Source organism: Polistes fuscatus, unplaced genomic scaffold, assembly GCF_010416935.1.
Source record: "Polistes fuscatus isolate 324 unplaced genomic scaffold, CU_Pfus_HIC Scaffold11, whole genome shotgun sequence".
Classification (NCBI taxonomy): domain Eukaryota; kingdom Metazoa; phylum Arthropoda; class Insecta; order Hymenoptera; family Vespidae; genus Polistes; species Polistes fuscatus.
The window spans coordinates 7357647-7369706 of NW_025113009.1; the positions used below are offsets into that span (position 1 = coordinate 7357647).

At 31.4% G+C, this 12060-nt stretch overlaps 2 protein-coding genes and 1 long non-coding RNA gene across 3 annotated transcripts; 2 read left to right on the forward strand and 1 right to left on the reverse strand.

Moving 5' to 3' along the window:
• Positions 1-2469: 2469 nt before the first annotated feature.
• Positions 2470-3360, forward strand: LOC122526411 (piggyBac transposable element-derived protein 4-like). Its single transcript, XM_043649803.1, has 3 exons — positions 2470-2529; positions 2691-3182; positions 3295-3360. Exons 1-3 carry the CDS (start codon positions 2470-2472, stop codon positions 3358-3360), a joined length of 618 nt encoding a protein of 205 aa, XP_043505738.1.
• On the forward strand, positions 2745-4160 carry LOC122526412 (piggyBac transposable element-derived protein 3-like). Its single transcript, XM_043649805.1, has one exon. The coding sequence runs from the start codon at positions 3513-3515 to the stop codon at positions 4158-4160; it is 648 nt and encodes a 215-aa protein (XP_043505740.1). The 5' UTR covers positions 2745-3512.
• Positions 4161-11082: 6922 nt separating this feature from the next.
• On the reverse strand, positions 11083-11421 carry LOC122526374. The gene is made up of 2 exons (XR_006306043.1): positions 11382-11421; positions 11083-11302 (listed from the first exon to the last, which is right to left on the reverse strand). It is a non-coding gene; the product is annotated as an uncharacterized LOC122526374 (long non-coding RNA).
• Positions 11422-12060: the final 639 nt, after the last annotated feature.

Below are 12060 nucleotides of genomic sequence, written 5' to 3' on the forward strand. Positions count from 1 at the left end.
TATTTTAAAAAGTAGAAGAAAATCAAAACGAGTAGATGGTAAATCCAACGATGATCACCTGTAACGAAAAGAAAAATACATTAATCATACAATCAAGTGATACAATAGCCTGACATAATCGTCCAATTTGCAGATGCACTTTTCAATTGAATTCTCTATTTATTTTTATCAAATCTATATTTACTATTGCAATAAAATTAAATTTAAACGTGTGATTTTACATTTACATAAAATAAATAAAAATAAAGAAATAGGAAAAGTAAAAATACTAAGTTACTAAAAAAAGTAATATCTATTAATTATTATGAGAGAAATATTTTTAAACTGCATTATATAGAAAAGAAAAATTGCAAATTTAATAAAATACGAACACAGTGAAAAATTTTAAAGACGAAACAAGAAAAGAGAAATTACTGTAATATTTAACGAACGTTATTTAAACTTCAAAATTTAATAATACAAAATTTTAATATTTCTGACTCTAACTAAACACAGGTGCATCTTTTTGATGATTTTGAGGGACACAAATTTGGTGTCCCAAGGAGATGAAATGGTCCATCATCTCCAATTACAACTACAAATTAATGAAGAGCAAATAAATAATACAATAAAATATAAAATATGACTAAAGAGCTATTTTCGAAAAATTCGAACTTATTGCTGAACCTTTGAAAATAACTTAATAGTCTATGTAGTTGCCCTCTTCAGTCACAATTAAGTGGGGGCCTCTTCGGCATAATACCTCTTCTTTCTTCATGCCCTAAACGCTGCTGTATGATATTTGATCTAATCGATGAACCTATTATAAACACTTTGCATTTAAAAGATTAAATAATATCAAACAAAAGCAGAAACCTTGTCACACATCTTATGGTCTTGCTTTTTTACTCGACTACTTTTATCTTTTATCTTTATTCTACTTCGTATTTACTATACATATATAACAAATTACTAAAGAACAAAGCGTTAATATACTTAATATTAAGTAAGTATCCAACGTATTCAGCTATCTTCACTTTTTCGAAAAAAAATTAATTTTTAAGAAAACGCAAAGACTTTTGAATCGTTCGATACTGATTTATATCTCGTGGTACAGAGTATCAGCAATATATGGAAAAAATAAAAGAAATATTTAAATAATAAATGAATCTAAAAGTTGCTGAAACTTTGTATAATATCCGGAGAAGAAATTGTCCACTCCTAAGTGGAAATTACAATCGCGCGACTTCTCCGGTCCCTACCTACTTACAAATTAAATAAACATTCACACCTAAGTATGCTACCTGCCAATCTATTGGCAATATCTAAAATGAGCAAATATACATACATAACCATTCACTCACTCCACGATTATCTCACATACCACCAGGGTGCAAAAGCCTAAAATTTTTTTCTATTTTTTCAATAGTATTTTATAATAATTTTATAGAAAATATAATTAAAAAAAAAATGCATTTGTATTATAGGCAGTGCGAATTTATTTTTGGCTTACGATATAAATTTTATTAAGAAAAATTTATTCAGAAAAAAAAATTAAAAAGAAAGAAAAATTTATTATAAATTTTATTAACACATTCTTCGCCAAGTGCGATTGCAATGAGTTTCTCCCGAGGCCCAAATTCGACTGTCGGAGCGCCGAAACATAAACAGAGCGATAAGCGGGAAATAGCAGGGATGTAACTCGAGTAGGCACTCGAGTATCGTTTTCCATTCATAACATTCATAATACAGTGAAACCTCTTTTTGTGCGGTGGATAGGGACCGCATAAAGGAAATCGTACAAAAAAATATTCGCTAATTTTATAAATACTTACATATTATAAACAACTTTGTACGATATACAGTAAAACCTCTTTTTGTGCGGTGGATAGGGACCGCATAAAAAAAGTCGCACTTAGAAAATACATCAATTATTTGCGAAATATAGATGTGAAAATGCTTTCAATCAAATTAAATAATTGTTAGGAGATTGTTTAAATCAGATGAACAGTGTCGCGAAGTCCAGATACATCGTCGTCAAGGAGACCATGTAATCAGTTCGTCCACACATGTATATGTACATAGAAAGAAAACATAAAACTGGTAGCAACGCTGCTGAGATTTAGATACCGCATAAAAATAAATCGCACAAAACAAATCGCACAAAAATGAAATCGTATAAAAAAGGACCGCACAAAAAGAGGTCTTACTGTATTCCATTCGATATTTTGATATTCATTCGATACTTCGATAATTTTCCTTTTGATACTTTTTTATCAGGTCTACCCTTTGTTGCATTCTAACAAATTTTTTTCCTTTTGTTGCATTCTAAAAAATTTTTTTCCTTTTGTTGCATTCTTTCTTTCCGGTAGACCTAATATTTAGTTCTAAAATGGGGAGAGCGATAAGGTTTTCGGTTAGTGGACTGTCTAGGATCTCACTGCAGTTATCGCAGATCCTTCATTTGAGAAGCATACTTTTATCCTCAAAATGTTCATTGGAAAGCGTAAAAATATAATTGAAAGTGAGGAGAGCAGTGGTGAGGAAGTAGTGAGTTTTAGAAGAAAAGTGCTAAATAGAATCTCATCGAGTTCAAGCTCCGATACTGAGGAATCATATGCAAGTGAAGACCTTGACCACATGTTAGAACAACTTGCTCTGGAAGAAGAAGAGGAGCTGAACTCTATGCTTATTCATTGGACCATATTCAGTGGAACGAGTTTGCTAAGAGGCAACAATCATTTACGTTCACCGGAAAAAGTGGCCTTCTCATGGATTTGCCGTCTGACATTAAGGCAAGTGAAGTACTTTTGCTTTTCTTGGATGAAAACCTGATAAGCCTTTTAGTCACAGAGACCAACAGATATGCAGAGCAAAAATTGCAACAAGAAACGACTGAACATGCTCGATCGAAGAGGTGGAAGCCCACGACTTGTGCAGAAATAAAAAAATTTATAGGACTGATGATTTGGATGGGTCTGGTAAAGACACCGCTCGTTACATGTTGGTCAAAGGACCCGATCTACAACTTCGCATTTCCGCGCAGTCAGATGTCCCGTAATCGTTTTGAGTTACTGTTAGCAAACTTGCATTTTGCAAATAACGAAACGATAGAAGAGGGTAACAGACTCGGAAAAGTTTTGCCACTCCTAAACCTATTGGTAGATAATTACCAGAAAGTCTTTTCACCAGGTGAAGATATTGTAATAGACGAAACAATGCTTCCTTGAAGGGGACAACTCATATTCAGGCAGTATATCCCAACGAAATCCCACAAATATGGTATAAAACTGTTCAAATTGTGCTCTACCGAAGGATATACATGGTCGGCGAAAGTATATTCTGGACGAGATACCAGCGGAAGAAGGCAAGTTGGCCTAGCGGAAAACGTCTGCATTGAACTAGCAGATACATTGATAAATGAGGGACGAACTTTGTTTGTCGACAACTTTTATACCAGTTATGAGTTAGCACTAAAATTTTTACAATTCAAGACGCATGTCGTTGGGACTGTGCGGTATAACAAAAAATTTATGCCGAGATTTGTAATGTCATACCCACTGAAGAGAGGTGATATAGTATCAAGAGAAGACGACAACGGTATTGTGATGCTGAGGTGGAGGGACGTTCGCGATGTTAGGATGTTATCAACAAAACATCCACCTATCATGACATCAACCACGGATTCTACTCATCGTGGACGTCCTCCTAAACAGAAACCTTTGGCGGTAATTGCTTATAATAATGGAAAAAATGGCATCGACAGGAGCGACCAGATGGTGTCATATGCCACAACGATACGGAAAAGTATCAAGTGGTATCAAAAATTAGCATTACATTTGCTTTTGGGTACCAGTGTAGTAAATGCTCACATCGTATACCAGAGAGTCAAAAATAAAAAAATTGGAATAAGAAAATTTCGAGAGCTGCTTGTTGCCGAATGGTTGTCCCCGGAAAATTCTACTAGAACAAGGAACGTGTCCCATAAGCTGGAGATTCGTACGAATGAGCAGGGCAAGTCTGTAAGAAGGACGTGCGCCCTATGTTACCAGAAAAGGAGACAAACTGCTGAACGACAAGAAGCAAAAAAAAATGTAAAAAAAACTACGACCTATTGTTCCAAGTGTCCGAATTCACCACAAATGTGTTTACAATGTTTCAACGCACACCATACGAGATAGTATAATGCAATATGTTATCTTATATAAATTAGTAAAAATTATAGTATAATATGTATATTTGTAGTATTTTTATGTTGTATATCCTATATTTATATTTCAATACTGATTCCATTAAATTCGTTTTAAAAATCCACCTGAAAGTCGTATTAACTTGAATAAGAAGAGCGTCACCCATATTTGGGTGACGGGGCCCCCACGGAAGCATACCGTCACCCAGATCTGGGTGACGTGGTGACGAAAGTGTTAAGAAAGAATTATTGTTTTTCTTTTATTCAAAACGAAAAATTCTCGCTACAGAAAGAAAAAATATAAAAAAAGAAATATCAGTTTATTGTCTCACTCGCGCACTCGTATACAGAACGCTCAACAATCGATGGCCAAAACAATAATACTCGTTATCGCCTAAACAAATAAGAAGAGAGAAATATTGGTTTCTTCTCTCACTCGCACTTGCATTCAAGACCGAGAGTCCCGAAGATTGCCGAAGATCCTTCGTTTGTGTTTAGTGCACACAGACGCTCGCACGCAACTAGCCTGCTCGCGTGTAAAAGCCGACTGAGCGGCGGGACTTGCTTCCCCACTCTTACAATTACTTTTACCACTCTATCTCACTTATTTTTGCAAATACGAAGATAAACCTTAAAACATTTTTTATGTATTTCTCAATTCTCTACAACTTTTTTCGATTAAATGCCTAGATTATAAGATAAGATCATTTTTCCCTTTTTAACCCTTTTTCTCAAAAAACGGCACATTTTATTGCAAAAAAATTAGCACCAATCGATTCAGCGTTGTCGACTTACCCTTAGATCAAAGAATCAAGAAAATTCAATTTCAGAAGTGGACCCCTAATTGAGCACACTAATAGCGATCGTGTTCTAAATTATTAGAATCTTTGTTTGTGTCTTTTAATTCAGGAGGAAGTAAATCCGTAGACTCAACGCTCATTAAATAAGTAGGCGAAAATCCTATTACTGTATGAACTGTATTATTGTATGCTTTCACGCAATCTTCCGCGATCTTCGACCAAGCCTTCTTTTTATCACCACTATTAAGCATACATCTTATTTTATTTATCAAAGTTTGGTTCAATCTCTCATTCAATCCATTTGAAAAGGGTGCATCTACTGCTGTGTGAATTAGATCAATATTTCTCTCCTTGAGGTAGTTTTTGAATTCTTTTGAGTTGATCGCCGGATATTGATCTGCTAGTAATATTTCAATCTTACTTTCCTTAGGAGTCTTATTGATTAATTTTATGAAGTCTTGGGCTGCTTGATTTTTAGAGCATACGATATAAGCAAATCTGGTGAAATGGTCCACCAGTAAATGTAAATATCTTTTCGTCGATCTCTGTCCACCGAAGCCACCAATTGTATCCACTGATATTATTTGAAACGGTTTTTCTGCTGGTCCCAAGTGTGACATCAATCCAAATCTCTTATTTAGTCTCGTTTTATTTTTGATGCAAATTTCGCAGCTTTTGCAAATCAATTTTATATTAGTCGATAAATTTGGTGCCGTATAAAATGGTCTCATTTTTGCTTTTAATTGGTTCATTCCAATATGGCAAAATTCTTCATGGATTTTTTTTATTATTATTTTACTATATTCTTCGCTTAGGACTATTTTATTTCTTTTCTTTTTATCTTGTTTATAATAGATATTATTTTTCATGATAAGATATTTCTTATCTTTTAAACTTGTGTTCTTTTATTGATCAATTACTATATCATTCAGGTTTATAATATTGACTGTTTTTAACTTGTCTTCGTCATTTTCATCGTGTACATAGACAGGGTTTCTGCTAAGGCAGTCAGTTTCGGTGTTTTCTTTTCCAGGATTATATATGATTTTGCAATTATATTGCGTTATATAGCGTGACATTTCTCCTAATTAGTAGTGGTGAAATCGAGTATTAATTTACTCGAAATTAAATAAAAATATTGCAAAGAAATGCATTGCATTTTTAGTATTATTTTTATTTCAATTCGATTATGTTACACGATAGCAGAAGTGCGAAGTGTTATTAGGTCATCGTTTAGCATAATTAACTGCTCGGACATTCGATTAAATGTGCTCGTGTAATATGTGCACAATCGATGAACTTTTAAGTTCATTGATTGTCCACGAGCTAGGATAGCTAACGGTAAACGCGAATGAATTTTGTAATAATTAATAAATAGGGTCACCCCCCTAACGAACATCGGAATTATTTGCAAAAGATGTATGATGAAAGAAAATAAATGGAATTATTTCGTATATATATTTTAATGTGAAATGTATTTCATTTATATTAGAGTTATAAGCAGTTGAGCGTAATTAGGTTAAAATGTCTTTAAGTCGTTTCTAAATTGTAGGACCATAATCTGGCATATTATAACGATGTGGTATTAGAATAGAATCAATACTTTATCGATACTTTAGTTAATAATATTCCTTTCGGCGATGAGATATCTCTCGACTAAAAGGTAATAATTACTTTCTATGTAAAAAGCTCAGGATGTTTTACTAATCACATTTTTTTTCAGGGTTGCGTCAGGTTCGGTTAGGTTTTTTTATAATATAGAATCAGGGACGATTCTAATTCTATATCATTAATCATTGTAATATGCCAAATTATGCGAATACTTTTTGGAACGATTGACGTTCTTGGTCAAAGATTCTTTTCATGCTAGCACGTAAGGAATGTCGACAGTAGGCTTGAAGAAAGAAGAGGCTAAAAGCCGAAGAGGCCTCCACTTAACTGTGGCTCAAGAGGGCAACTACAGACTTAATGAATTATTTTCTATGATTCGATAGCATGATCGAATCTTGAGAGAATAGTTCGTTGGTCATTTGATATTTTTTATTGTTTGATTTTTCTTTGCTCGTCAATAATTTATAGTGGTTATTAAGAATGGAAGTAACTAATATAGTTTTCTTTTTGTTACAGGTGAACGTCGTTGGATTTGCCATACCACCCACCAAACACCAAGCATAATTTTTCCTAAAAATAAATCGAGTATTAACAAAATTTGATTTTAAATGATATTTCATTTAAAAGACAGAAAATACTTTAAAATCATGATAGAGTACAATACTATTTCCGAATTCCCGCTGCAATATCATATCATTTTCTGATTTCCTATTACACACAGTTTCCCCACTTTTCATTCTTCATTTCATTCGTAGAAACTAATTATCTTATGATGTTTTTTAATGTCTCTTTTATTTTTTAGGTATAAAGATTTAATCAATTATTATATTATGTAATTAATTAATTTTCTTTTTAGTTTGTTTTAGGATATGATTAATTCCAATGCATTCATTGGATCTTTGCAAATCCAAACTAGTCTTTCTTTTTTCTTTTTCAAGTTCGTTTCCAGTATTTTTTTCAATGGGTAGCGAGTATATTCTTTCTTTGCGAAGAAAGGTCTACTTCAGGGAAGCGACCCTGCCCACGCGAGCCTTGATTCTATCTTACCTCCAAATGTAACCATCATGTCCTTACCTAAAATGCCACCTACACCAAACGATTCTTTTTTTAATATTTTATTGGCAGGATGAATTATGGAGACAATGCAACACTCCGTCCAAGAGAAGGAAGAAACAAATCAAAAGAGGACTGAGTTATGGTAAATGGTAGTATGACATAATTATTTTTACAGATACAATGGAACAGCACAAAATTATATACATTTATTTTTATTGTACTATATTTTAGGTAGATTTAAAATTATTATTTATGAAATAAAGAAAAAAATGTAATTTTCTTATATGCATTTATCGATATTATATTGAAGTGTGTTAGTTTTCAATTAAAATAATTGGTGTTACTTAAATTCTTGTCAGATGCATTCCTAGTTTTAGGTTTGTGTGAGGAAAATCATTGTTAATGCACTTTCATGTTTTTACAGGTACCATGGAACAGCAGAAAATTATATACATTTATTTTTATTGTACTATATTTTAGGTAAATTGCAAAATTATTAAATTAAAAATATTCATAATGTGTAATCTTCGTATGTGTATATATTTCAATTATATACTACAGTGTGTTAATTTTCAGTAAAATCATCGATGTCACTTAAATTCTATTCAGATGCATTCATCGTTTTATGTTGATGTGAGAAAAATCATTGTTAATGCACTTTCATGTTTTTACAGGTACCATGAATCAGTCCAAATTTTACTTTTACAGATACCATCGATCATTCATTGCATCTTTGCAAATCGAAAATAATCTTTTCTTTTTCTTCTTCAGGTTCGTTTTCAGGGCCACTTTTCTTCTTCTTCCTTATCCCTTTGTTTTTTTTGTTGCAGGTTCAATAGAAGGAATATTAGATTATGTTATGTTACGTTACGAAGTACAATGAATTAGAATAAGATGTTAAGAAGTACGACGAATAAAGATATACATTCTGTTAAGAAATACAATGAGTAAGGATAGTTTTAGTTAAGTAAAACGTACAAAGAAGTAGTTTTAGTTAAAAATTACGACGAAAAGATACGACAGTAATTAATTAGTGATTCGGGAGGGAGAAGACTATAGACACTTACAATTCTATTCCACTATACTTTATTATATTATATTAAATTATATCCAATATACGCGTTTAAATAAATATATAGGATTATATAAATATGTAGGATTAGGGAAAATTTATAAGTAAGGGTGTGAATAAATATATAAAGACAAAAGACGGTTAAAATATGAATATTCAAGAACGATCATTGTCGAATATGTAAGTTAATGTTTTCTTATAGTTAAATTTAAGTTGGTATTTCTAGGATACGATAAAGGCATTTTCCATATAAACAAATGTAATAGATATTTCTAGAGTAAGTAAATATGTTTTTCTGATAGGTAGAGATATAAGAAATGTTGTCCTCTGTTGTTATGGTATAAAGAAATGAGAGAATGTGAGTAGGTGTGTAGCGTTCCTGATCTTAAACATACCTATTTTTATTATTTTTATTATTTTATTATTATGTGTATTACCTATCACAATGATTACATATTATTATTATTATTATTATTATTATTATTATTATTATTATTATAATCATTATTAATTTTCCTTGTTAGTTTTTAATTCCTTACATTTAATTTATCAACCAGAGCTTTTATGCTACAAGGCTTTTTCCTGACGAGCCAATATAATGTTATACTTTGTATTGATTTAACCAAGTGTTTTTCTTTTTTCTTATTTGTTGTTTTACTTTATTAATTTTTTTAATAATTGTATTTTATTTAAATTGTATTTAATATCTTTATTTTATTAAAGTTTTTATTGAAGTTATATTTTATGTTATTTACAAATGTAGAGTATATATTGGCATTCGGGAAAATTGTAGTTATTTCATATTGAATACAATGAAGATGGAGAAGTAAATGTTGTGTGGCTTAAGTTTCCAGATTCACTAAAGATTTGCCAGAAAATCGTACAAAAAGTTGCTGGACACGTTGCAATTTAAATTAATAAAACAATAGTGCCGATCGGACGTAGATCTTCAACTATTCTCCTTAGCAACAATACAAAAATTAAGATTAAGCGTTCACATTTATCTATAGTTTAAATTTAATTATTTATTATTAATTATTGAAAATTTATTTATTTTATTTTAATTATTTTAATTATTTTAATTTTGAAGTTATTATTAAACTATAATCTCTTGCAGCTTTTATTGACCAGGATCAGTATACATTTAAATATCTGTTTTAGTTTTCAATATGCTTATAAAACTAATGCAGAGAAATGTAGAGATTATCGTCTTCGTAGGAAAAGGAATAAGGAAAATAAGGAAAATAATGAGGAAAATAAGGAAAACATAATGCACGCTAATGCCAAATGTTGTAGGGTTCTTAGCTGCGAAGAAAAATTATTCAAAAAGGTTATGAATTGCCTGTGAATGAAATTTTATGTACTCCGTCAACTTCTAATTTACTTTGCGAACCATCGGCTAAGCCTGTGATTACCTGTACAAATTTAAATAATTTAAATGTCCCAGCAATAACTAATATTATTGCTAATTATTTATTTTTTTGTTTGGTTTTTATGTTTTGAAATTATTTGAAGTTCTTACATTTATTTTATTTAACATTTATTTTACATTTATTTCTTCAAGAAATCCAATTGTCTTCGAATGAAACTTTATGTGCCCCATCGACTTCGAATTTACTAGTGACTTCTGAACCATTGGCTCAGCCTATGGTTAACGGTACAAATTTATACAATTTAAAATTCACAGCAATAACTAATAGTACTGCTAATTATTATTTTTGAACTTATACTTCTTTTTGGTACGTTTGGGAATTTGGTCTTTATTTTTTACTTTTACTTCTTCAAGATGCATCGTTGTCTACTGCAAAAGATGACTATCACAACTATATTACTGTGCAAGCTGATGTGCATATGGAAAATTCTTCTATGCCGTGTCATCATCGTATAACATCAAAAAACATTGCATCAACAAACATGGGGCAAAGTTCACGATCTTGAGCACGAAATAATCAATATTTAGCTGACGCTTCGATTATACATGTATTGTCTAATCAAGACATTGTACTGGATGAAGAACGCAATTCGTTAAACCAAGACACAATCATGGATCAGGAATTACCTCAATCAGATGTACCATCTATTTATTCTAACTCTTCAGACCAGTTAATAATTAATCATTCTACTGGCGAGCAAATTGATATGGATTTAGATCCTTCTTTACCATATAGCAATTATCATCAATTTAAACGAGCTCATAAGGAATTTAAAATAAAATTCTTGGGCAATTCATTTGGACATCCATGCTCAGTATGTGACAGATTGTAGTTTAAAAAGGATTTAAAAGAGCCATCTAATGAAGATAAGGATATTCTAACACAATTTATACCTAATGTACCTATGGAAACTACTAAGCTTTGTAATACATGCATACAAGCTTTAAACAAGGAGAATATTCCTTTAATATCAACATATAATGGCTTCAAATATTCAGATGTACCTCAGCATCTAACACCTTTAGATTTAGTTTCTGAAAGATTAATTTCGCTTCGTATTCCTTTTATGCAGATCAGACGTTTGAGACATGTGAATGGTCAATACGGCATTTATGGTCAAGTAATTAACGTGCCTCTTTCAGTTAATACAATGGTCAAATCTCTTCCAAGAAATATTGATGACAATTATTGTATAAATGTACATATTAAACGTAAGAAAATTCACCGATCTAGTTACTTACATGGCATTGTTAACAAGCGTACAATTAAAGCTTTGCTACAAATTTTAATACCTTCTCCGTTGTATAGAATGTACGATATTAAAATTGATGATTCATTTTTTAATGATAATCAAATTCACGACAAAGTTGAACAAAATGATGTCAGCGAACACATTCCTGTAGAAGAGAGTCTTACGGCGCATCAACAAACATTAATGTGGCATAAAGGACAATATTTACGTATTGCACCTGGCGAAAAAAATTTATCTCAAAGTTTATTATTTGATGAATTTTTTATTTCTTATTTTATTTCTTATTTTAATTAAACCCTTTTTCTTCCACATGTATAAATAAATAAGATTATACTTATTTTTTTGAAGTTATTTTTGAGGTTGTTGATGCTATATTCATTTTCGTACGCCAAAGAAGTATAAATTTTTACGTGCGTACATAAGTACACACGCCAGTTTTTTTTTATTATATTTACCAATTTATACAATGGTTGTCGATGATACAGAGCAAGTAATAAACACAAGTGATTCGGCGAGATGGTAATGTAAAATTAATAAGACTATTCTACTACACCTTAAGCTTAGCCATAGACCGAGAAACGATATTGAGACTTGATTTCTTCGCTTTATTATACTTTTTTATGTAGGAAAATGATTTGTGAACGCCACGCCAGAGCTTGGCGCTTCGG